The sequence below is a fragment of the Neofelis nebulosa genome, chromosome X, assembly GCF_028018385.1.
Source record: "Neofelis nebulosa isolate mNeoNeb1 chromosome X, mNeoNeb1.pri, whole genome shotgun sequence".
Classification (NCBI taxonomy): Eukaryota; Metazoa; Chordata; class Mammalia; order Carnivora; family Felidae; genus Neofelis; species Neofelis nebulosa.
This window is the reverse complement of record NC_080800.1, coordinates 43,237,182-43,263,677: the sequence shown is the minus strand read 5'-3', so window position 1 is coordinate 43,263,677 and position 26,496 is coordinate 43,237,182. Positions and strand designations below refer to the sequence as shown.

Below are 26,496 nucleotides of genomic sequence, written 5' to 3'. Positions count from 1 at the left end.
AGCATTACATACATTGTAATCACTAGTATTCATGCATTCTGTAATGCTTTTTTTCAATTTGTTTACATATGTGTACACTCCAAAGAATAATTGCACAGTAAACATTCATGAAATCCCCATTCATTAAAAAGACCACCCTGTCTCCACTGAGCAGGGTGTGAGTCACATTTGTCACATTTGTCAGGGTGTGAGCCAAATGTGAGCTACATTTGTCATAAATCATGTGGACATATATGTGGGGCTCAGTTTCTGAACTCTGTTCTGTTCTTAATTACTGTAGCTTTATAACAGTAAACAGTGATCTGGAATGTCCTCCCATCTTGTACTTTTTCAAAGGATTTTGGCTTTTCTAGGTCCTTTGTGTGTCGATATACATTTTAGAATCAATTAGTCAAATTCCATGGAAAAATCTTTTAGGATTTCGTTCCGGACTACACTGAATCTCTAGATCATTTTGGGAAGAATTGAAATGTTCACAACATTGACTATTTCTATTAGTAAATTTAACATATCTCTCCATTTGGTTAGGTCCCCTTTAATCACTTGATAATATTTGATCATTTTTTCCCATGGAGATCTTGCCCATACGTATATTGTGTTAGGTCTATCTCTATGTACTTCAAAGTTCAGATACTGTTGGGAAGTGATATCCTTTTTCTTATTTTAATTTCTGACTGGTGCTGGTATGTATTTTACAAAAATATTTTTTAGGGGCGCCTGGGTGGCGCAGTCGGTTAAGCGTCCGACTTCAGCCAGGTCACGATCTCGCGGTCCGTGAGTTCGAGCCCCGCGTCAGGCTCTGGGCTGATGGCTCAGAGCCTGGAGCCTGTTTCCGATTCTGTGTCTCCCTCTCTCTCTGCCCCTCCCCCATTCATGCTCTGTCTCTCTCTGTCCCAAAAATAAATAAAAAAAAAAAAGTTGAAAAAAAAAATATTTTTTAAAAATCAGTGCCATTTCTGTTGCCAAGCCCTGGCCCATAAATATCCTCTTTGCCCCTACTCACCCTCCCATCCAACCCTGCTATGGCCCCGCCCTGTGACCTTAATCTCTCTAAAGCTGGGGGAAGAGAGGGAGGCTGTGTGCAGATGGCTCTTCAACCTCGAAAGGAGGATGTCGGCATCTGAAGGCGGGAAAGGTGAGAGCAGCCTTCCACCCCTATAGACCCTTGGAGCAAGCCTGGGCTCTGCTCTACCCTCTGTCCCTCTGACCCATCTCCTGCCCAACAGGACCCCACTCCCGGAGAGCCACCAGGGGATCAGAACCACATCACCCTGTTTCCATCCCATCCAGCAACAAACATAGCCTTACCACCACCTGAACCCTGACTCTCAGCCTGACCTAGACCCTGCACCTATGGCCTCCCAGCCCCATCCACAGCTTTAGTTCCCAGCTGAATCCTGACCCTAATCCTGGCCCCAACCTCTATTTTAGTGCCCACCCCGAGTCCAATTCCAAAGCCAGCCCCAAGCTTAATCCCAACACAAACCTTACCAACCAAAGGGCAAACTCCTGTTAGAGTCTAAACGCCAACATAGATACAGCCCTTACTATGAGCTCTAAATTCACCTAACCTCAGCCCCAATATCTGGATATCAATACTGTTAATGAGTAGGTCTCTGACTTTCCAAAAAGAGTGCAGATCCATTTTTAAGGACTAAGAGAGAGAGAGAGAGAGGAGAGAGAATTAACACTCTTGGTGGTAGTAATTCATGAAGGCTTAGAGTCAGAAATTGCATAGGTTTGGGGTGCCTGGGTGGCTTAGTCGGGTAAGCATCCGACTTCTGCTTAAGTCATGATACCATGGCTTGTGAGTTCGAGTCCCGCGTCCGGCTCTGTGCTGACAGCTCAGAGCCTGGAGCCTGCTTCAGATTCTGTCTCCCTCTCTCTCTGCTCCTCCCCTGTTCATGCTCTGTCTCTCTCTGTCTCTCTCAAAAATAAATAAAAACATTTAAAAATTTTTTTAAAAAAAGAAATTGCATAGATTTGAATCCCAATTCAGCCACTTCACCAAATCACTTGATCTCTTTTTGCATCAATTTCCTTACCTACAAAATAGGAATAATAGTTGGTGCCAGACATTATTCTGAATGCTAAACTCATTAATCCTTACAACAACTCTAAAATGTAGGTACTCTTATCACTCCATTACACAGATAAGGAAATTGAGGCTCAGAAAGGTTGTGCAATTTTTCCCAAGACTACACACAGCTACCAAGTGGCAGAGTTAGGATTTAAACTCAGACAGCTTGTTTTCTCCAAAGGTTGGGATCTTAACCAAGCCAACTTACTGCCTCACAGAGGCTGAAACAAGGCCGTGGGAATTGGGAATGGCCTTAGCTGAAAACCCCAATGCCAAATTCAAATCCCATTCAAACTTAACTTTAACCCTAATCTTGATCCTAATTCTAATCCCAACTCATTCAAACACCCAGTCCTAACTCTAAATCCTATCTCAAGCACACTCCACTCCCACCGGTATTTAAACCCAACCCAGAAGTCCACCACTCAAATTTAACCCTAAATTTGCCTCCAGCTATAAACTCAATCCTACCCCAAGCCAATTTAAACTCCCTACCAAGTCTAACAGCAAACCCTACTTTACTTGGAAATGTAACGTCACCCTCCGTTCTCCATAAACTCTCTCAACCCCAAATCAATTCCAACACCAATTCTCACCCCTCAATTTTTAACTCAGGCACCCCCCAACTTTCCCTAATTTTACAAGCTCTTCTTTCCCCACACACTGGGATGGGATCAGGAAGGAGGTAGCCATGATTGCCCTAATACCCAGTCCCTCCTTGACTTGGTTTCTCCACACAGACACCATCCCAGAGCCCAGTCCAGCCAATGGGACAGGCCCTGGTCCTGAATGGGGGCTGTGCCCTGGGCCTCCAGCATCAGGGGGTGAAGAAATCAGCGGGGCATCAGGCCTGGGGACCCCTAAGCGAAGGACTCAGCACAGTAAGCACAAGACAGTGGCAGTGGCCAGTGCCCAGCGGTCACCCCGAGCGCTCTTCTGCCTCACTCTGGCCAACCCCCTGCGGCGGTCCTGCATCAGCATTGTGGAGTGGAAGCATCCTTGGAAACCAGGGGCAGCGCTCAGGGGTGAGGGTCACCAGGGTACCAAGAATCAAGGATTAGGCCAGGGCTGGAATGGAGGAGGGCTGAGGTCACTAGGGATCAAGAGTCAAGAGTTGGGGGTGCTTGGGTGGCTCAGTCAGTTAAGCATCCAAGTTTGGCTCAGATCATGATCTCACAGTTCGTGAGTTCGAGCCCCACATGGGCTCTGTGCTATCAGTGCAGAACCGCTTCAGATCCTCTGTCCTCCTCTCTCTCTTTCCCTTCCCTGCTTGCACTTTGTCTCTCTCTCTCCCTCTCTCTCTCTCTCTCTCTCTCTCTCAAAAAAAAAAAAAAAGAGCCAAGAATTGGATTAGAGGGTGAGTTGAGAAAGGTGAAGGTCACTGCGGGGAGGGGGAGTGTCAAGAGTGAAAGACTAAATCACAGCAAGAGTTGGGGATGTCTAAGGTTTCCAGGGGGTTCAAAGTCAAAGCCTTGGTCAGGGCAGGGATTGGGAATGTCAGGGCTGGTTACCTTGGGTCAAGCGCCAACATTGGGTGGGGAGGGCCCCAAGGGAATGTGGGGATATTCTGAGGCCTATCTGCCTGGGTCCTTGACTATCCACCTGAGGCCCTTCGACATCCTCATCCTGCTGACCATCTTTGCCAACTGTGTAGCCCTGGGGGTCTACATCCCCTTCCCAGAGGATGACTCCAATACTGCCAACCACAACCTGGTGAGGCTCACCACCCCCGCCACCCCCAGCCAGATACAGCCCCAGTAGAACCACACCACAACCTTTCAATCCTCCCCACACCCGCTCCTCTCTGACCCAGATGGCCCGCCCCCATCCAGCCCCACCCTAGGTCCCCGACTAAGCTTCCCTTCCCCGGCCCCCCTCAAGCCCCACCCCCAAATAACTCTCTGCTCTCCCACCTCACTCCCGGCTCCGCCCTCAGGAGCAAGTGGAGTACATATTCCTGGTGATTTTCACTGTGGAGACTGTGTTCAAGATCGTGGCCTATGGGCTGGTGCTCCATCCCAGCGCCTACATCCGCAATGGCTGGAACCTACTCGACTTCATCATCGTTGTGGTCGGGTACGCGTCTGTGAGGAACATCCCCACCTTAGTTCAACTTCCTACCCCAGGCCCGCTGAATTCGGGACTCAGGGGAAAGTCTGCTTCCGACTGCCTCCATCTGGCAGCCAGAATCAAGAATATTAACATGTTTTAAACTTGTTTGCATTTCCAGTTACAGGGACTCGTGCTTTTCCGAGAAGGGAGGGGTGGAGGGAGGGCCCAAGGCCGGACCTCTGCCTCCTAATTCCGTGCTACCCCACCAGGCTGTTTAGCGTGCTACTGGAGCAGGGCCCTGGTCGGCCGAGAGACACCCCACATACCGGGGGGAAGCCGGGGGGCTTCGATGTGAAGGCGTTGAGGGCTTTTCGGGTGCTGCGGCCACTGAGGCTGGTGTCTGGGGTCCCAAGTGAGTGGCATGCCCCCGGGGATTGGAGGTGGGGGAGGGGAGCAGGAGAGGGTTAAGCTGACCCCGCCCCTCGGTCCCCACAGGCCTGCACATCGTGCTTAATTCCATCATGAAGGCGCTGGTGCCACTACTGCACATCGCACTGCTCGTGCTGTTCGTCATCATCATTTATGCCATCATCGGACTCGAGCTGTTCCTTGGACGAATGCACAAGACATGTTACTTCCTGGGATCTGGTCAGCCATTCCACCCCTCCCCGTACAGGACACTCCCCTCCACTGGCTACTAGGCCCCACCCACTTCTCCTTGAAACCCACTCAAATCCACGAGACTCCGCCCCCAACCTTAGGCTCCACCTCCAGATAAGCAAGCCCTATCCCTTTACTCAAGACTCTACCCTCAATCCCAGACTACAACCGCCCCTTTGCTAATAGCTCCTCCCTCTATCACAAGCCACTCACAGGCCAAGGCCCTACCCTGCACTCGACACCATCCTCCAGGACTGACCCCATATACTCAGGCCCTTCATCCAGACCTCAGCCCGAGCCTTGCCCCCACTCCATTTTCAAGAGACCCTTCCCAATTCACAGGACTCCTCCCCCAGGCTCAAGTCTCACTGTTATTTACAAGATTCCACCCTAAATTTTACAGTTCCACTACCCGGATACCTGTAGCTGGGACTCACAACTTTCCAGTGGTTCAGAATCCTGACCTAACAGAGTTAGGAGCTTAACCTCGCCCTTGATTTAGAAAAATCTCGAACCCCATACTGAACTTCCCAGGTGGGCGGTGCTACAGGGTAGCCGTGACTTGGGGGGGGGGGCGAGACGTGCTTCAGAATCGGAACTGATCTCCCCACAGACGTGGAAGCGGAGGAGGACCCGTCGCCCTGTGCGTCTTCTGGCTCGGGGCGTGCATGCACACTGAACCAGACCGAGTGCCGCGGGCGCTGGGCAGGGCCCAACGGAGGCATCACCAATTTCGACAACTTCTTCTTCGCCATGCTGACGGTCTTCCAGTGCGTCACCATGGAAGGCTGGACAGATGTGCTCTACTGGGTGAGGTGGATGGCGGGCGCACAGCGCGAGACTGTACCTGCCTTTCCTCCGAGAGTGTCTGCATATCCTGAGAGATGCATGCCCTCTCTCTCCCCAGATGCAGGATGCCATGGGGTATGAGCTGCCCTGGTTATATTTCGTGAGTCTCGTCATCTTTGGGTCCTTCTTCGTCCTCAACCTTGTGCTTGGTGTCCTGAGTGGGTGAGAAGCTTAGACAACTTCGCCAATAGTCCCTTTCCCATTTTTTTTGTTCCTAGCACACTCCTAGGCACTCTTTCAGAACCCTCTGAAATACCCCTTCATTCAGTCAGTCAACATTGAACATCTGTGTGCAAGCACCATTTTAGGAATGGAATAAAAGACAAAAATCCCTGTCTTCTTGGATATTACACTGTGGTGGAGAGAATAGCAACATACACAGTAGATTGTGTATACACCCATGCGTGCACACCCATAGTGGTTTATTTTTATTTTTGTTTTTTATTTTAAGTAGACTCCACGCCCAACGTGGGGCTTGAACTGACAACCCTGAGAGTCGTGTGCTCTACCAACTGAGTCAGCCAGGCGACTCACATATGTAGTGTTTCGTATGGAATCTGTGCTATGGAAAGAAAGGATTGATAAAAATAGAAATGGGCAAATCTTGCAATTATAAATAGGGACAATCAGGACAGACCTCCTTGAGAAGGTGTTATCTGAGTAGAAATGTGACACAGATGAGATAATGGGCCATGTGGATGTCTGAGGAAAGTGTTCCAAGCAAAGGGAACAGCCTTTGCTTCTGCAAAGCTAGAATGTGCTTGACCTATTCAAAGAACAGCAAGGAGGCCGGTGAGGCTGGAATGGTAAAGGTATGGGAGCCAGGGTTGTCCCCCCTCGCAGCCCTCTATCTTCCTCCCTCAGAGAGTTCTCCAAGGAAAGGGAGAAGGCAAAAGCACGAGGGGACTTCCAGAAGCTTCGGGAGAAGCAGCAGTTGGAGGAGGACCTCCGGGGCTACCTGGACTGGATCATGCAGGCTGAGGAGCTGGACATCGAAGAGTCCTCAGCTGATGGCAACTTTGGTTCTATGGCTGAAGAGGGCAGGGCTGGCCACCGTAGGCAATCCCAGTCTGGCCCATTCCCTGCCCCACGCATGCCTCAGATGTGGGCTACCCTCCTGAGACCCAGCCCCAACCGGCAACGACTCCAGGCCCAGCCCCCAGTTCTGACCTAGAATACAGACCCAGACGCAGACCCCAATACCCTTTCCAGACTATACCCAGAACAAAGATTCCAAATAACAGCCCCCCTGCCATACGTGCACGCCTGGCCCTAACCCAGCCTCAAGCCATGCTCCCCAAATGTCCTCCTCACCCCACAGGGCCACAACTGGCAGAGCTAACCACTAGGAGACGTGGACGTCTGCGCTGGTTCAGTCACTCCACCCGCTCCACACACTCCACCAGTAGCCATGGTGAGGGTCCATCCAGGTTGGGGAGGGGGACAGGATGGGTAGACAGAGAAGAAAGCCAAGTGTGGAGCCTTTGGGTCTTCACGGACTGACCTCTATTCCCACCCTGACCACAGCCAGCCTCCCAGCCAGTGACACTGGTTCGATGACAGAGACCCCAGGCGATGAGGAAGAGGAGGAGGGGGCTCTGGCCGGTTGTACACGCTGCCTGTGAGGGCCCGCAGCCCTTAACCCCTGACCCAGCCCAGAACCCAGTCCAGACCCTGACCCCAGTCCTTACTTTACCCTCGAACCTTGATCCAAGCCCCCCACCTGCAACCCCAGCCACTGACTGCCCCTTAGTCCTTTATGACGCCTACCTCCCATCCTCCTCTTTTCCAGAAACAAGATCATGAAAACCAAGGTCTGGTGAGTTGGGATCCTTGGACCCCATGACTTTGTAAGCCCCACCTCCGAGTCCCCCATGACCACCGGGCTACCCAACTGAGCACCCCCAGGCTTGGTTTAGGTAGGTGATTTCATCAGTGGGCTCGCATTTCCCCTCAGCCGCCGCCTCCGCAGAGCCAATCGGGGCCTTCGGGCGCGCTGCCGGCGGGCGGTGAAGTCCAATGCCTGTTACTGGGCCGTGCTGCTGCTCGTCTTCCTCAACACACTGACCATCGCCTCAGAGCACCACGGGCAGCCCATATGGCTCACGCAGATCCAGGGTGCGTACCTCCCCTCGCAGACTGCCAGCCCTCTTCCCCAGTCCCCAATTCCCTCCACCCTAGAAACCCAAGTCCAGGATCTCTAGGGTTCCTCAGACCCCCAGACATTGCATTCCTGCCCTAATAAATGCAGAAACCTTAGCCTGTCCCACCCCACGTTGTAGCTTACACTTATGTAGCACTTGTGTGCACCAAGCTCCATTCTCAGCACTTTACATGTATTAAGTCAATTTCTCTTCACCAAAACATTGTGTGAATTAAGTGCTAAGGCACAAAGTACTGAGCAATGAGGTAGTGAAGAGTTCACTGATTAATCCCAGGACTCAGCTAGTAAGTGAGTCAGGCAGATGGCTCCAGAGTCCAGAATCTTAACTCCACACTGTCTGGATGGGTTAACCCCTCCATCTCTCTGTTTCCCCATCTACAAAATGTGGACAATATGGGGCACCTGGGTGGCTCAGTGGGTTAAGAATCTGACTTCGGCCCAGGTCATGATCTCAGGGTTCATTATTTCGAGCCCCACGTAGGGCTCTGCGCTGACAGCGCGGAGCCTGCTTGAGATTCTGTCTCCCTCTCTCTCTGCCCCTCCCCTGCTCGCTCTCCATCTCTCTTTCTCAAAAATAAATAAATAAAACATTTTTTAAAATGGGGACAGTAATTTTATCTGCTTCATGGGGTGGTTGGGGGGGATTAAGTGAGTTGAAGTGAAAGGTGCTTAGAACATTGCTGGACCCACATAGAGTGCTATTAAGTGTTAGCTCTTACTATTACTTGTTTTCACCTCAACCCCAACCTGAATACTGAACACACTTCTCACTGCAAGCCTCAAACCAGCCTCAGTCCCAACTAAACCCCAGACTCCAATGCTACCTTTGAGTTGGAGTTTTCCTGAACTCATGGAGGCTCACCAAGGCCCCCACCCCAATTCTGTCCCTCACCCCAGTTCCGAGCCCCTCAAAACCTCACCCACTCTGACCTATAAATTCACCCCAATTCCTAACCCTAGAGCTACCACCAACCTGTGTCTTGCCTGATACCAGCTACCTCAGATCGCCCTGTGGCCCCTACCTCCCTGCACATCTCCAAGGAAATTGGCCAGTTCGGTCACCCCTGTCCTTCTCCCTACAGAGTATGCCAACAAAGTGTTGCTCTGTCTGTTCACGGTGGAGATGCTTCTCAAGTTGTACGGTCTTGGCCCCTCTGCTTATGTTTCTTCTTTCTTCAACCGCTTTGACTGCTTTGTGGTCTGTGGGGGCATCCTGGAGACCACCCTGGTGGAGGTGGGCGCCATGCAGCCCCTGGGCATCTCAGTGCTCCGATGTGTGCGCCTCCTCAGGATCTTTAAGGTCACTAGGTGTGTGTGGCGGGGGAGGACTGGGGCCCCAAGCACAGCCCCAACAGCTCCCTCCCCAGTTCCAGTGACTATCTGCATCACCGTTCATTTAGCAAATATCCATTGAGGGCATACTGTGGGCCAGACACCCTTCCAGGTCCTGGGATACCCCAGGAATCAGAGCAGACACAAGTTTCTGCCTCATGGACATTAAAGTCCATTGGGGAGGGTGTCTACTCTATTTCCATCCCCTTCCTCAACCTCAGCTCCAGCTAAAACATTATTCCCAGCACCATCTCTGAACTCAACTCCATACTCATCCCTAACCTTACACCATCTCTAACTCCAACCCCCAGCCACTCATTATACCAAACTCATTTACAGCTCCAACACCCAATCCCAAAGCCAGCCCCATCTCCAATCTCATCCCTAACTTGCAGCCCCAGCCCCATCACTAACCACAACTTCCATGTCCCTAACTCCTAACCAGCAACCTATCTCCAGCTGCAACTCCAGCCCCAGACTCTATCTCATCCCTATCCCCTCCTCTATCCAACTCTCAAACACAACTTTATCCCCAACTCAGCCATCCAAAACACCAAATACTCTCTTAACCCCTAACCCCAACCCCAACCCCAGCTATAGTTCCTAACCCCAATCCCAGCCCCAGTCCCAACCTGAACCCAATTCTAACTTCATCAATTTCCATATAACCTCCATCCTAACTTCATCTGTCATTACACCCTTAACACCAACCCTAACCCCAAACTCAATCTTCCCCTCACTTCTTATTTTCACCTCAACCCAACTCCAAAGTTCATTTTAACCCAGCCCACCCCCAGTGCATCCCAAGCTGGCATCTTGTCCTTGCTCCTGACTCACCACTGGACATGTCCACCCTACCTCCATCTCTATTCTAGGCACTGGGCATCTCTGAGCAATTTGGTGGCATCCCTGCTCAATTCAATGAAATCCATCGCATCGTTGCTGCTTCTTCTCTTCCTCTTTATCATAATCTTCTCCCTGCTTGGCATGCAGCTGTTTGGGGGCAAGTTCAACTTTGATCAGACCCACACCAAACGAAGCACCTTCGATACCTTCCCCCAGGCCCTCCTCACTGTCTTTCAGGTGGGGCCTGGAAAGCATGGAATAGGTGGGTCGGGGGGGGGACCATACGGTGGGGGGTCCAAAGAGATTCACAGTGAACTCCCACCCTCAGATCCTGACAGGTGAGGATTGGAACGTGGTCATGTACGATGGTATCATGGCCTATGGTGGCCCCTTTTTCCCAGGAATGCTGGTCTGCGTCTACTTCATCATCCTCTTCATCTGCGGCAACTGTATCCTTGGAGCTTTGGGGGGCTGGGTGTTGGTAGAACATGGGGTAAGATAGGGGGTTGTTGATGGCCCACAGGCAGGCTGCTTCTTCATCCTTTGTAGCCTAAACTCACCCCAGATATCCTTTTGAACGTGTTTCTCGCCATTGCTGTGGATAACCTGGCCAGTGGAGACACAGGAACTGACAAAGACAAGGGCAGGTGATGTCTGGCTCTGCCATCAAGACAGTCTCTCCCTGGGATCCCTGACTGGGTCCCCACACATACATCCCACACCATCAGAGATGCCTCAGCCACCCTGGCAATCCATATCCCCAGATCCAATCTACTAGTCCCCATTCATTCAACATGCATTCATTGAGCACCTACTTTGTGCCAGGCCATATTCTAGACACTGAGGAGACAAGAGGGGTCAAGGTAGACAAAGTCTTCACCTTCATGAAGCTAACATGTTCATGAAGTTAGGGAAGGCAAGCAAAACACAAACAAATGAATATATAACGTAAGTTAATTAAATATATATTAATAATATGTAATGAAGCAAAGAAAATGGAATAAAAGAATAGAGAGAAATGAAGATTGCTATTTTGGTTAAGTAGTCAAGGAAGGCCTCTATGTGGAGGTGACCGCTGAACAGAGACCCAAGTGAAGTGAGGGAGTGAGCCATGAAAATATCTGGGGAAAGAGTGCTCAAGGCAAAAGGAAAGGAAGTGCAAAGGTCCTGAGGTGCACATTCAGCACATTCACAAAAACCACCAAGGAAATCAATGAGTCTGGAGTGGGGTGAGCAAGGAGGAGAGTGGTAGGAGGTGAGCTCAAATGGGAGAATAGGAAGGCCATACTAGGGGCATTCTGGGCATGGCAAGGACTTCAGTTTTTGCTCTGAGTGGGAGCCATGGGAGAGGTGTGATCAGACGAAGAATGTGCCAGACTTAAGATTTAACAGGACCCCTTTGGCTGCTGTGAAAAGGACAGACTGTGAGGATGAGGGCGGAAGCAGGGAGGTTCTATGGGACCTCAGAAAGGTCTGTTCTGACTACATTGACTCCCCCTAAGCTTTGCCTATCTACTGCAAACCTTAGCAATCACTCCCCCTTTCCTCACACAGGGAGAAGAGTGCTGAGGGGAATCCCCCACAGGAAAATGGAGTATTGGTGAGTCAGAAGCCTGGGCATTGTCTATACCTCCCCTTACCATCAATACCTGTATATGTGTATATCTTTAACCCCCATCTTCTGCCTGTGCATTCCTCCATTATTGTGTTCCTTCCATGCCTCCCCTGGGTCCATCCTATAGTGCCTCCCCCACCATCAGTGACCCCCATATTTCTGTTCCCAGGCGCCTGGTGGGGAGAATGAGGAAGAGGAGGGCAGAAAGAATGAAGGAGCAGGCAAGTGGGCAGGGGCAGGTGGAGGAGGTATGGGACCTTGGAGACAGCACCCAGGCAGAGCTCTTGACCCTTGAGACCCCTCTCTCTGAGCAGAAGCCTTTTCTGAAATCATCTTGAAAATAATGGGCTTGGGGTTTGGCCAACACCATTTGGGATGTTGAGATTAAAGAAGAGAAACAGACATTTTGTTTTACTGCAGAACTTCTCAGAGCCTTTATTATAAAATAGTGTGTATTTGACTGTGAGGATAGTGATGTTCATTCAACACACATTTCTTCAGCTTCTACTGTGCCCCAGGCACTGTTCTAAGTGCTGGAGACACAACAGTGAGTTTGCCACATGACAAGCACTGTTGTAGGTGCTTTACATACATTTTCTCAATTAATTGTCTGTATTTTGATCTTCTGGTGCCAGGCATGGAGGAAGAAGAGGAGGAGGAGGAGGAGGAAGAGGAGGAAGAGGAGGAAGAAGGTGCAGGGCGTGTGGAACTCCTGCAAGAAGTTGTACCCAAGGAGAAGGTGGTACCCATCCCTGAGGGCAGTGCCTTCTTCTGTCTCAGCCAAACGAACCCGTGAGTGCTGGGAGTGGGTAGGGGGCCAAGGCAGGAGGGGATAGGGCAGGTGGAGGGCCAGGAAGCAGCCAGGGCTCTGGCAGGGTGCATGGCCTGATTCAACAGAGCCTGAACTGTGTCCCTTGGGCTCTCCCAACCAACTCTGTGGTCCTGGGCTCTGACCAAAACCCATTCCCTACTCCCCAGGCTGAGGAAGGCCTGCCACACCCTCATCCACCATCATATCTTCACCAATCTTATCCTGGTGTTCATCATCCTCAGCAGCGTATCCCTGGCCGCTGAGGACCCCATCCGAGCCCACTCCTTCCGCAACCATGTGAGCCTTTGGCTGGGGGCTGGGGGGGACACTCCTAGGGGGGTCCTGCTGGGCACAAGCTGGGGCCAGTCTGGAGACACGGAGAAGATCCTAGTTGGGCAGAAAGAGAAGAGTGATAATGGCAGCTGCTGCAGGTGCCAGCCCTTACTGTGCACACTTGGGGAAACACCAGGGAGATCAGTATTTGGCTGAGGAGGAAGCTTGGGCTCAGAGAGGTTGAGCAGGCCAATGGCACCAATATAGATGAGCAGAGGTAGAGGAGCCCAAATCTGCCCAAATCTGAACCCCAGTCTTTCTGGTGGCCAAGACTTTTGCCTTATGGCGAAGTCTTTGATGATGATGAGAGAGGAAGGAGAGGGTGTGGGAGGGACAGGAAAACTTACAGAGAGGTGCACACAGACACACACACACACACCTAGGATTCCCCCCAGTTATGACTCAGTGGCTTTGCCTCTCTCTTGCCTGCCAGATTCTAGGGTACTTTGATTATGCTTTCACCTCCATTTTCACTGTGGAGATTTTACTAAAGGTAACTAACAAGCCCCCAGTTGTACCCCCAGTTGCCCCAATCCACTCTGCACCCACCCTTGCAGCCCACCTCTCCTGTTTCTACACCCTCCTCCCCTCTCTATCCCCACACCTGGAGTCTAGCCTGATGTCCCTCTACCCTTCCACAGATGACAGTGTTTGGGGCCTTCCTGCACCGAGGCTCTTTCTGCCGTAGCTGGTTCAACCTGTTGGATCTGCTGGTGGTCAGCGTGTCCCTCATCTCCTTTGGTATCCAGTGAGTGACTCTCCCTACCCCCTGCCCACTCCAGTCCTCCCAGAATGGAAGCTAAGCCTGGGCCAGGGCCTGAGGACTGACCCCTCCCCAGCTCCAGTGCCATCTCAGTGGTGAAGATTCTGAGAGTCCTCCGAGTACTGAGGCCTCTCCGAGCCATCAACAGGGCCAAGGGACTCAAGGTAACCCAGCCCCACCCAAATGCACAGGACCCATGCCCTGTCCCACTGCTAGGGCCAAGATCTCTAATCAGACTGACCGTTTGCACTGGTGCATGACCGCACAGCCTGGACCCAATCTGTAACCACACATCCCTGACCACTGATCATGTGGCCTCACCCATGTCCCTTACAAGTGACTATAAATCCCTTACCAATGACCACATTTCTCTGATACAGGTTCCTGAAATGTGACCACATATCCCTTCCTGGTAAACACTTATTCCTGGTTGGTGCCCACATGTCCCTGGCCCGTAGCACTGCCCCTTGACCATATGTCCCTGACCACACATCCCTGATCCATGACCAGATGTCACCGGCCCAAGTCCCTGAGCCCCACCTACACCCAGAATCCCTACCCCCGGCTGCTGTGGCCCGCAGTGTTTGTTAGCCATATTTGTGGGTGCCTGCAGCACGTGGTGCAGTGTGTGTTCGTGGCTATCCGGACCATCGGGAATATCATGATTGTGACCACACTCCTGCAATTCATGTTTGCCTGCATTGGCGTGCAGCTCTTCAAGGTGGGAGGAAACACTGGAAGGAAGCCCAGGCATGGGTCAAGGTGGGGAGTAAAGGGTGAACCTGCCTGACAAATATCTTCCATACAGGGGAAATTCTACAGTTGCACTGATGAGGCCAAACACACCCCCCAAGAATGCAAGTGAGTGCTCAAAACCTTGCCCTTTGTGGAGCTCTTGACCTCTACTAAAAGCCAAAGAGGCCCCTAGATCTCACCAAGGCCCCTGGAATACTTAGAGCTTCCTCCTAAGAACTGCAGAGACTCCCTCAAGTTTTATCAAGGCCCCCCCAAACCCCTTGAATTCCCCAAGGCCCCAAGATATACCCCCAGAACTTTCCCAAGAGCTGAAGAGGCCCTCATATCTCACCAACCCCTAAGAAACCCCCCAATACCTCTCCCAAACCCCTCTCCATATTCTCCAGAGTTACCTACATTCTACTCCAGACTCCCAAGAAATCTCCAAATACTCCCCCCACCCACCATCACTGCCACCAAATCCCAGGCTTCCATCTTCAGATTACTGTAGAGGGTAGTGGTTAAAAGCATGGGCTTTGAAGTCAGGCATTCCTGGTTCAAATTCATCTCATGAGACATGGGTACATTTCTCAGCCTTGCTGAATCCCATTTTAATTAACTGAAAAATGGGGATAAAAAGAGTGCAGATCTCACAAGGTGGTGGTGAGGAGTAAATGAGTTACTACATGGAGAGTGTACTACAATGTAAAGTTACTACATGTAAAGCCAAGCACAGTGCCTGGCATATACTTAGTGCTGATAAATGTTGATTATTAGTATTACTTTTTCTTGGGGGTGGTGATGATTATAATGGTGATGATAGCTAATATATATGGTACCAACTAATGCCAGACACTATTCTCATTGAGTGACTTAATTAATCCTTGTAACAAGTCAGGAAATGTGTTATATTATCCTTAATTCATAGATAGGGAAAACTGAAGCACAGAGAGGTTAAATACCCAAGGTCACCCAGCCAGTAAATGGGGGACAGGATATCCAGCTCTACCACTCTGCCCTGTTACTTCCATGCTCTACACCTCAGTCCCCTTTCCCCAGATCCCCACCCTTCCTCACCCACCCAGCCTGTCTGCAACATCCACAGGGGCTCCTTCCTGGTCTACCCTGATGGAGATGTATCACGGCCTCTCGTCCGGGAGCGGCTCTGGGTCAACAGCGATTTCAACTTTGACAATGTCCTTTCAGCCATGATGGCCTTGTTCACTGTCTCCACCTTCGAAGGCTGGCCTGCGTGAGGAGCAGGGCCCCAGGAATGGGCAGGGAACAGGGCAGGAGTCTATGCTAGGGTCTTCTTGGGATGGGTGGGAAGGTACCTTGGGATGTGATAAAGGTCTCTTGAGACTGGATAGGGTTTTGGGGGGACTGGTGGGCATATCAAAGAACTGGCTGGGGGTCCTCCAGAAGTTGGCTGGGGATGCTTTGGGAACTGGGTAAGGGGTGTCTCCAGGAATTGGGTATAGGTCTCTGAGGAGCTAGGTGGAAGTCTAAAGAGGACTGGGTGTGGGATTTTGGGGGGGACTAGGTAGAGGTCTGGAGGGGACACTGGGGGAGGTCTCAGAGGAGATGGAGCTGGAGATTCAGGGGTTTCCAGAGAGATGTACAAGTCTTTAGGGGTACTAGTTGAAGATCTTTGGGGGAGATGGAGCAAGGAATTCAAGTTTATGGGACAGGATTTAGAGATCTTTGGGGGCTTGTGGAGGAGTTCTGGGGAGCTGCATGGGGATTTCCTGGTGGCTGGAGAAGGATATTTAGGGATATGTGGGAACTTAAGGGATTTGGGGGTCTTGGAGGACCAAGGTAGGGATTCTCTATAGGGTTGTATGGGGATCTCTAGGTATCTGGAGGGCTGAGACAGGGAATTGGGGGTCTTTGAGGTCAGGTGGGGGTCTCTTGGGGTATGTGTGGAGGTCTAAGGTGATTAGGTCAGGGGATTTGGGGGTCTTTGGGATGCCAAGCAGGAGATTCTGGAGTGTTTGTTATGAGGTATCTGGGGGCATGTCTGGGAGGGGGCTGGGATATCTCCTCATCTACCGCCATTGTCTCCCCAGTCTACTATACAAGGCCATCGATGCAAACGCAGAGGACAAGGGCCCTATCTATAATTACCACGTGGAGATCTCAGTGTTCTTCATTGTCTACATCATCATCATTGCATTCTTCATGATGAACATCTTTGTGGGCTTTGTCATCATTACTTTCCGTGCCCAGGGCGAGCAAGAGTACCAAAACTGTGAGCTGGACAAGAACCAGGTGACCTCTGACCCCTGACCTATGGCCACCAACCCCTCCCCACCTCCTTGCCTTGAGATACCAAGCTCACTCATGCCCTGCACCCATATGCAGCGCCAGTGTGTGGAGTATGCCCTCAAGGCCCAGCCACTCCGCCGCTACATCCCTAAGAACCCACATCAGTATCGCGTGTGGGCAGCTGTGAACTCTGCTGCCTTCGAGTATCTCATGTTCCTGCTCATCCTGCTCAACACCGTTGCTCTAGCCATGCAGGTCTGATCTCCCCCACCCTGACTCCTGCCAGACACCGGACCCTATTCTGTCCACACAGCCCCCTGGGAAACATTAGGAATGCTTTAGGCTACAAGTGCAAAACCCCCAGCTGACAGAGATTAAGCTATAAAAATATTTGCCACATTTCTTCACATCTAAGGCCAATAATTGTCAGTTGCATCCTGACTTAAGAGATGTAAGAATATAGGGGAAATGGCAGATGGACATTGTAAGTTGCCATTGATTGTGAAATGTACCCCAGTGTCAGAGATTCTAAATGTGAAAAGATGTGCATAGTGGAGTCAACAATATATGATAGCTACCTCACATAACAAGAAGTGTAGAGGTGGGCTGTTTGATTATGGTTCATCAGGTATCCAGGCTCTTTCTCCTCCACCATTCTTAGCAAGTTGGCTTTCATTCTCATGATTGTTGCTTCATTATCGCAAGATAACTGCCACAGCTCTAGACATCAAAACCGCATTCAAGGCAGGAAAAATGAGGGAAGGTTGTACCTGGGGCTCTCCTCATTTGAGCCTTTTATTGGAAAGCAAAAATAGTTTTCATGGAAACTACTTAGCAGCAGACTTCTGTTTCTTTCTTAGTCAGAAATAGATGCAAGGAAAGTCAGGAGATCAAGAGCTGGGCTTTCCAATATCCTTATTGAGAAACAGACAGTGTGAGGGATTTGGCCAACCCATCATGCTATCTCATGCCAGACTCACCTCAGTCCAAGCCAGAAAATATTTTGTTGTGGGTGGGGAGGTCTCTGCCTCAGGCTCTGTCCTCACACCTGACTTTCTCCTCCAGCACTATGAACAGACTGCTCCCTTTAACTACGCCATGGACATCCTCAACATGGTCTTCACTGGCCTTTTCACTGTTGAGATGGTGCTCAAAATCATTGCCTTCAAACCCAAGGTGCCTCCTGCGAGCCTTAGACTCTCCGGCAGTGGGTGAATTCCTTAGGGTGGAGCTCATTGCAGAGCTCTCAGGGGAGGGGGCGGGGAATAGGAACCAAGGACTCTTGAGACCATGGTGTGAGAGGGGTCCATATGCAGGCCTATCATGTGGTCCAAGCTGGGCCCTGCCTCCCCAGTGTCCCCTACCACTATTGGTCCCCTATGCTAGCTCTGAGAAGACAGGGATCTACTTTTTTCCTGCCTACAGCATTACTTTGCTGATGCCTGGAACACATTTGATGCTCTTATTGTGGTGGGCAGCGTAGTGGACATTGCCGTCACTGAAGTCAATGTAAGGACTGGCCTCTCCACTAACCCACCTTTCCGCTACCAACCTTCCATCGCCTCAACCCCAGGTCTTTCTTTCACATGAGTAGGCGCCTCACTCACCTCCATCCTACTCCTGAAGACTCAGTGCTCTTCATTCTAGCTCTATATCTCCTGAGTCCCTATCAGGTTTAGCCAAAGTCCCCCTCCACCAACTCCCTTATTCCATTTGCAACCTATCCTCTGGCTCTGTCATCTCCTAAAATGACTCTCTTTTTATTTCTATTATTTCCTCCATTGTCTCTACATTCCCCTCCATCGGCTCCATCATCTCCACCAACTCCTGCCATCTCTTCTGACTACTTCATTGGCTCCATTTCCACCACTGACTCCATTGTCTCCGACACTGGGTCTTTCACGGCTCTGTCATCACCGATGACTGTACCATTGGCTCCATCATCTCCTCCATGGTTCTATCACCTCAATTGACAATGCTGCTGGTTCCATATCTTCATCGCTGTCTTCTCCATTGGGTCCTCCATCGGTTCGCTCAACTCCATCATCTCATGAAACCACTGGCTCCATCATTTCCTCCATTGGCTCCATTGGCTCTCTTCCATCATTTCCTGTCCCTTCTTCTTTCCCTTCCACCCTCACTGCCAACTTTTCCCACAACCATCTTGATCCACTGCCACATAACCTTCTCCATAATCCCTTGAATAATGACTCTACCATCCATTATCCCCTATATCTGCTACATCATTTCTCCTTTGTTCATTTGGGCCTGTGATCTCATCATATCCTCTATCACCTCTGTCTTGGCCGTATCTCCCTTCAGAATGGTGGCCACCTTGGCGAGGTACCCCCACCTCACAACAGGGACTCTATGCTTCTTTCCACACCCACCTGCCCTTTCTTGCTTCTTAAGAGTCCTTAGAAATGTTCTCTGACTACCCTGGGGCCTGAGTTCTGAGGGATTTGGGGGCTGGGAGGGCCAAAGAATGAGATAGGGAGGTGACTGGGGAAACTGTAGACTGATCATACCCACCACACCCTCAACCTCAGAGCTCTGAAGACAGTTCTCGCATTTCCATCACCTTCTTTCGCCTCTTCCGAGTCATGCGGCTAGTGAAGCTTCTCAGTAAAGGTGAAGGAATCCGCACATTGCTCTGGACATTCATCAAGTCCTTCCAGGTAAGCTCCTGTCCCTTTGACCACCCCTCGCCCACATCTCATACCTCTCAACCTGAACTGCATCTCCCAGTGTGCCATATCCATCTGCAATTTACCATTTCCGGTTTTCTCTCTTTTCTAGGCTCCCAATTCCCAACATACCTTGGCCTCACTAACCTTATTCTATTGTATTTAGTACCGTGTCCACATTTGGGAGACACTGGTAGTCATCGGAACTTTGGGGATGGGCCACATCTCTCATCAAGCCCAGACTTGAGGAAGCAGTGTATTCTGGGGCTTATAGTTCTCTGCCTGGACCTGAATATCTATCCTCCTCTCCACCCCTATAGGCCTTGCCCTATGTGGCTCTTCTCATCGCGATGATATTCTTTATTTATGCAGTCATTGGGATGCAGGCAAGTGGGGACCCTAGGGAGCATCCCTCAGGCACACTTCTGCTGAGGGGTGTTGGGTAAGAATTCATCCACAATGAGGGTGGTGGGTTGAAATACAAGCTGGTTGATGCTGAGTCAGTCCACACACCTGTGAAATGGAATGTGCAGTGCCTGCACATCAGGGTTGTGAGGATCCTTTGAGTATTAGAAGTTGTGAAATGAGTGACAACTTGTAGGGGCATGGGTTCGCCCCTCTGACACATGCCCTGTGTGCCCACAGATGTTTGGTAAAGTGGCTCTTCAAGACGGCACACAGATCAACCGAAACAACAATTTTCAGACCTTTCCACAGGCTGTGCTACTTTTGTTCAGGTGACATCTACCCCCCCCCCCACTGCCACCTTGGTCCCCAGCATGCCCTTGGGTGCTCACATACCCTTGTCTGGGCCCTGGACTGCCTGAGGTGTAGAAATAACAGGGCAGCATGGGGCTACATTTTGCCTGAGGTCTTTTCTGGCTGTGATTTGAAGAATTTTGTATAATAATCTAGCCTCAGCCATCCTTTTCCTGGCTGTAAGATGTATCCTCTTCTTAGGCCTCAGTGCCCCATCAGTAAAACACGAACATGACTGTCATCATCTTGGCCACACCAGCTTCTAAAATATCTAAATGATGGGGCCCTTGGATGTCTCAGTCGGTTAAGTGTCTGACATCAGCTCAGGTCATGATCTCATGGTTCGTGGGTTTGAGCCGCACATTGGGCTCCGTGCTAACAATGCAGAGCCTGCTTGGGATTCGTTCTCTTCCTCTCTCTCTCTCTCTCTCTGCCCATCCCCTGCTTCATGCACTCGCTCTCTTTCTTTCATCTCTCTCGCTTTTTCTCTCAAAAATAAAATTTTTTAAAAAACTTAAAAAAATAAAATAAAATACTGAAATGCTATCTGTGCCAGATACAGCCCCTGGCAAGAAGTGGATCATCTCCTCACCCCTCCAGCCCCCACAATGCCACTTGCCATGACTTCATAGCCTCCCCTCAAGGATGGCCCCTTGTGTGACCCCCCAGGTGTGCCACCGGTGAGGCATGGCAGGAGATAATGCTTGCCAGCCTTCCTGGGAGTCGGTGTGACCCCGAGTCTGACATCAGCCCTGGTGAGGAGTTTACCTGTGGCAGCAATTTTGCCATCGCCTATTTTATCAGTTTCTTCATGCTCTGTGCCTTCCTGGTGAGGACCGTTTCCCCACAACCACCACCAATGCCATGGGGGCTGTCCCTGAGGGGTCTGGGGAGGAGGTGGGGAGCCCAGATCTTCAGAGTAGGTGAAAGGGCTGGTCTGACAAGATCAACCCAGGAACTCGTGACCCAGTAACCATAAGTTTACCTCAGCATCCCACCAACCCCCCACACCCTACTCTGCCCTTCACCTAACCCCCACTATTCACTGGCCCACAGATCATAAATCTCTTTGTGGCTGTCATCATGGACAACTTTGATTATCTAACCAGAGATTGGTCCATCCTGGGCCCACATCACCTCGATGAATTCAAGAGGATCTGGTCTGAATATGACCCTGGAGCCAAGTATGACATGTATCCACATAACTGGGATTGCAGGGGACAGTGCACTGCCCCACCCATTCCCCCAGACACAGAACCTCTGACCTGAACCTCCCATTACCTAGTCAATAGATGCCCCAAGTTTCCACTGCCTCTGTTCTCTGTCTTCCTCAACTACCATAGATAGGGTTGGCTCTGGGGTGTTGGTGGTGGAGGTATTTATAAGCTGGTGGAGTCTTCAGAAAGGGCTGGAGGGGTTATCTCCAATCCAGCGGTGCCTCCTACCCACCCCACCTGCCCCAGGGGTCGCATCAAGCACCTGGACGTGGTTGCCCTGCTAAGACGGATCCAGCCCCCCTTGGGATTTGGGAAGCTGTGTCCACACCGAGTGGCCTGCAAGGTCTGTGCACCCACCCACCCCCCACCTCTGAGAGGGCTGTCCATCACATGGCAAGGGTGGGCAGGGGTGTGCCTTGGGTGCGGAGGGTGTGTTTTGCTTTATCCTTAAAGGTTTCTGCCCCTGGGCATCCAGTACATTTGCTCAAAGTGTCATCCCTGGCATTTGCTGGCATTTGCTCAAAGTGAGTTCTGTGTCCCTGGTGTGTGTAGAGACTTGTGGCGATGAACATGCCCCTCAACTCAGATGGGACAGTGACATTCAATGCCACACTCTTTGCCCTGGTTCGGACATCCTTGAAGATCAAGACAGAAGGTGCATGGGAGGGATGGAGAAAGGACAAGAGCAGGAGAGTCCCTGGGGAGGGTGCAGGGATCACTCATTGAGTGATGGGCCTGGCTCCTGTCTCTGAACCTCGAAATGAGTGACTGGCTTCTCCAGGCCTGTTTTCCCACAAGTTCAATGGGGGCGGTGTGTGACTGCGGTAGAAGCTGGTGAAGCCCCTTCCAACAGGGAGGGAGTGGCTGTGAAAGGCTCTTCCTATTGGCTCAGGCCCCACATCCTCTCCCGATGCAGGGAACCTGGAACAAGCCAATCAGGAGCTGCGGATTGTCATCAAAAAGATCTGGAAGCGGATGAAGCAGAAGCTGCTAGATGAAGTCATCCCCCCTGCTGACGGTGAGCTAGCTCCACCCCAATTCCTTGAGCCCGCCCAAATGTCAAAGGATTGCTCACCATCACAAAACTAGCACTGGATGGAGGGGGGCGAAGGGGAGCCTATGCTCTGGGTAGGGGGGTAACAGGAGACCCCTGTGTGACCTTGACTTTTCTCCCTTGCCCCCAGAGGAAGAGGTCACCGTAGGCAAATTCTACGCCACATTTCTGATCCAGGACTATTTCCGCAAATTCAGGCGGAGGAAGGAGAAGGGGCTACTAGGGAGTGAGGCTCCCTCAAGCACGTCCTCTGCTCTTCAGGTCTTTAGAGGGGCCTGGGTGCGTGGGTGGGAGTATGTGGAGGACTGTGGCTGAGGCTGACTGCCCTCTTGATCTCGTGGAACCCATGTCACAGATGAGGAAACGGAGGCTCCAGGTCTCACAGAGGGTCAGTGGTGGCTGAGGGACCCCTTCCCCCACCCCACACTCCTGCACAGGAAGCAGGCTCATGAACAGGGAAATTTAGACCCTGGGCTGCCTTCCTTCCCCATTTTTTCACCCCCACAGGCTGGTCTAAGGAGCCTACAGAACTTGGGTCCTGAGATCCGGCAGGCCCTCACCTGCGACACAGATGAAGAGGAGGAGGAAGAGGGGCAGGAGGGAGAGGAAGAAGAAGATAAGAAGGATCCAGAAACATACACAGTGAGGACAAGTTTTCACTCCCCTGGGAATTTGATTGTAGAAATAGTTCCTCAATTCCTTAGGTAACTTTGACACTGCCTCTGGGGGAAGGGAGGGAGGCCCCCAGAGAAGTACTCCCCCCGAAACAGGCAAACAGGTATTATTTGATACCTACCATCCACTGTTGGAGGGTGAGACCCAGATTCAGCCCTAGTAAGGTCATTGGAGATAAACTCCAAGCGACTTGTGTCACTGACCAAGTGACTTAGATATGATAACATGAATGGCAACATTCAATCCTGTGACTTCCACAGGCCCCAACGGGCTCCCAGCCCCCATCTCGCCGGAGTTCTGTGATTTCTGTATCTCTGCCTGTCGGGGACAGACTTCCAGATTCACTCTCCCTTGGGCCCAGTGATGATGATGGGGGGACTCCCAATTCCAGACAGTCCAGTGTGCCCCAGGCTGGATCCCATGGCCACAGGTATGGTCAAGGGTCTGGTGGGATATTGTAAGGGAAGGCAGGAACTAGCCAATACATGGAGATAATTCAGGGGCAAGAGGGCCTTTGAGTGGAAATTTGGGAAGGGTGGAAGGGACTCAAGGGCTCAGATGGGAATAGAGGATAAGAAGAGATTCATATGAGAAAGGCAATGCAAAGGTTTAATACAAAGAACACATAGGGGCGCCTGGGTGGTTCAGCATCTGACTCTTGATCTCAGCTAGGGTCTTGATCTCAGGGTCATGAGTTCAAGCCCCACATTGGACTTCACACTGGGCATAAAGCCTACTTAAAAAAAACAAACGAACAAACAAACAAAAGAAGCACATAATGTGGAACTTCCATGGTCCTCAGTTTTGTCACCTGTAAAAGGGGGATAATAATAGCACTTATCTCACGGGGATAATGAAAGAATGAAATGAAGTCACACCTAGCTGTCACTTTGACAGCCTCCTCCTCACCTCTCCCAACACACCCCCAGTTCTTGTGTTGAAGGTGTCTCTTCAACAGGCCAACTTTGATTTTTTTTTAAATGCTGCATCCTTCCCATGAGAAACATGTATTAAAAGAAAGCCCATGTTCATTTTAAAATGATGACAGGTTAATTTTCTGTTATGTGAGTTTTCCCAATTAAAAAAAAAAAACTAAAATCCTACTGTAGGGATGGGGCACAGAACAAGAAGGAACCAGCAGTGCAGGGCCACATACTGGGGGGTGGATCTGGTCTGTCTAACTTGCTTCACTTTCCCCAGGAGAAGCTCTGGGGGGTTCATTTTCACCATTCCAGAAGAAGAAAGTCCTCAGCCCAAGGGAACCAAAGAGCAAGAGAATCAGGACGAGGAAGAGGAAGTCCCCGCCAAGGACTCTGGCCATGACATGTAGGATGAGCCCATTAGCCATGTGCAGGAGGGCAGAACTAATGGAACCCCATTGCCCATTCCCAAGCCTGAGCTCACCCCCAGCCCTCTTTCCCGCACAGGCTCTCCTACCTAGATGAGCAGGCAGGGACTCCCCTGCGCCCCATCCTTTTGCCGCCTCACAGACCCCAGAGATATGTGGATGGCCACAATGCACCACGCCGCCGTCTGCTGCCCCCCACACCTGCAGGTGAGAGCGGGCATGGGTGCTGGGGGCCCCACAAGGGCCAGCAGGGCAGAGGGCTGGGGTGGCATTGAAATTCTTCTTCGCCCCCTCTGCCTCCCCCTACCCCCAGGTCGGAAGCCTTCCTTCACTATCCAGTGTCTGCGTCGCCAGGGCAGTTGTGAAGATTTACCCATCCCAGGCACCTATCATCGTGGGCGCAACTCGGGCCCCAGCAGGGTGCAGGTGAGATGGGGGAATAGGGTGCTAAGGTCTGGAAGGGTAGAGTCATCCTAGGCTGAATTTATCAAACACACTACATCTTCTGAGGAATGGGGCATGTATGAATTCACAAAACCCTCACTGTACCTGTGACATAGGTTAGTCCCAGTTTACAGATGAGGAAACTGAGGCTCAGAGAAGTTTACCCCAGATCACACAGCTAGTAAGTGGCAAAGCTCATATTGAAATCCAGGTCTTATATGCTCTTAAATAAACTCAAGCCTGATTTATATGCATTCAGTTTGACTCCAGCTGTATTTGCAGGGGTGGGGGTGGTAAGATGCAGGCACAGGGCTGAGTCCTAAACTTTCACACGTCACCCATCTATAATTACCCCCCTGATGTTTATTCTGGTCCAGGGTTCCTGGGCAACCCCTCCTCAGCGGGGTCGGCTCCTATATGCCCCACTGTTATTGGTGGAGGAGGGTGCAGCGGGGGAGGGGTACCTCGGCAAATCCAGTGGTCCACTGCGCACCTTCACCTGTCTGCATGTGCCTGGAACCCACTCAGACTCCAGCCATGGCAAGAGGGGCAGTGCCGACAGCCTGGTGGAGGCTGTGAGTCCAGCAGGGCTGTGGGCAAGAGGGATGGGGGAGAAGGGGAGGAAGTGGGAGCTTGGGAAGGAGGGAATAGGGGCCCTCAGTCTCTGTGTTATGCATGTAACTGTCTATCCCCTTGCTCTGTGACTGCTCAGCATGATGTGTGTGTGACCATCCCCAGTGACTACCCTGCACACCTTCATGCATGCACCATCTATCTACACTGACCCCTCTGTACACACTGCTTTGGCTCCATGTTGTGCTCTCTGTCAACTCTGATCCCATCTGTGCCCCCCAGGTGCTCATCTCTGAGGGCCTGGGCCTCTTTGCCCGAGACCCACGCTTTGTGGCCCTGGCCAAGCAAGAGATTGCAGATGCGTGTCGCCTGACACTGGACGAGATGGACAGTGCTGCCAGTGATCTGCTGGCACAGGGGACCAGCTCACTCTATAGTGATGAGGAATCCATCCTCTCTCGCTTAGATGAGGAGGACCTGGGAGACGAAATGGCCTGTGTCCATGCCCTCTGAATTCCCATCTGTCCTCCACTGCTCAATAAACCTCCTGCTCTCCCTTCCCCAGAGGGAGACAGGCATGGACTACACCCCTGGATTTTGATGTCTTTGCACTGGGGGCCTGGGGCTATCCAGCGGCCCCCAGCTATCCATCCCCTGCTTCAGCCCCGAGCCACTGCCCACACACGAGTATTTCCAGAAACCAGGACAGCCAGGCCTGATTATTCAGCGTCAGGGAAGGAGGGAGGAGGAGGAAGAAGAGACAGAAGCCAAAAAAAGCTGGAGACTGAGTGGAGGTGGTGGGGGAAGGGAAGGGGACCAGACAGAGATGGAGGAAGGAGGAGAGAGGATGTGTGGGGGCTTAGATGAGGAGTGGGGGGAAGTCAGAGATGCCACAAGGGGTCAGGCAGGTCAAACTGAGGAAGGACAGACAGATGGGACGGAAAGGATAAGAATACTCAGAATGGAGTCCTGCCAGTAGAAAGGCCAGGAGGTTGGAATTAGTGTGGTATGTAATATGTCAGGCAGAGGGGTCCTCTGACAGCATCAGGAATTTCCGGGAAGCTAAATCAGGATTACCCTGTCTCCCACTTCCTACCTTCTGCCTAAGAGAAAGAAAATCTAAGTCCCTAACAGAAGACATGGATGACAGCAAACGGCGAGGCTCCTGCCCTGGGGGAACCCACTCAGGGCCCACCGGGTATTCCTGAGACCACCTAAGAGTATCCCACTC

The 26,496-nt window shown here is 51.3% G+C and overlaps 1 protein-coding gene across 7 annotated transcripts; it reads left to right on the top strand.

Moving 5' to 3' along the window:
* Positions 1 to 1,036: 1,036 nt before the first annotated feature.
* CACNA1F (calcium voltage-gated channel subunit alpha1 F) lies at positions 1,037 to 25,852 on the top strand. Of its 7 annotated transcripts, XM_058713013.1 has the most exons (48): positions 1,037 to 1,135; positions 2,821 to 3,073; positions 3,688 to 3,793; positions 4,017 to 4,156; positions 4,402 to 4,544; positions 4,628 to 4,780; positions 5,406 to 5,602; positions 5,700 to 5,803; positions 6,506 to 6,696; positions 6,963 to 7,055; positions 7,169 to 7,262; positions 7,434 to 7,460; positions 7,599 to 7,759; positions 8,888 to 9,113; positions 10,013 to 10,220; positions 10,312 to 10,432; positions 10,549 to 10,630; positions 11,538 to 11,583; positions 11,768 to 11,819; positions 12,234 to 12,390; positions 12,577 to 12,706; positions 13,176 to 13,235; positions 13,384 to 13,490; positions 13,582 to 13,669; positions 14,119 to 14,226; positions 14,314 to 14,366; positions 15,346 to 15,492; positions 16,310 to 16,511; positions 16,605 to 16,763; positions 17,574 to 17,684; positions 17,934 to 18,017; positions 18,831 to 18,851; positions 19,058 to 19,186; positions 19,516 to 19,581; positions 19,841 to 19,932; positions 20,624 to 20,783; positions 21,011 to 21,138; positions 21,418 to 21,514; positions 21,724 to 21,826; positions 22,088 to 22,189; positions 22,356 to 22,486; positions 22,733 to 22,867; positions 23,161 to 23,330; positions 24,101 to 24,226; positions 24,328 to 24,455; positions 24,562 to 24,674; positions 25,070 to 25,267; positions 25,548 to 25,852. In XM_058713013.1, the coding sequence occupies exons 1-48, from the start codon at positions 1,111 to 1,113 to the stop codon at positions 25,776 to 25,778; spliced, it is 5,958 nt and encodes a 1,985-aa protein (XP_058568996.1). In that variant the 5' UTR covers positions 1,037 to 1,110; the 3' UTR covers positions 25,779 to 25,852. The 7 variants fall into 7 exon arrangements, with proteins under 7 accessions (XP_058568996.1, XP_058568998.1, XP_058568997.1 ...); XM_058713015.1 differs by lacking the exon at positions 14,119 to 14,226; XM_058713014.1 differs by lacking the exon at positions 18,831 to 18,851.
* The last annotated feature ends 644 nt before the right edge of the window (positions 25,853 to 26,496 follow it).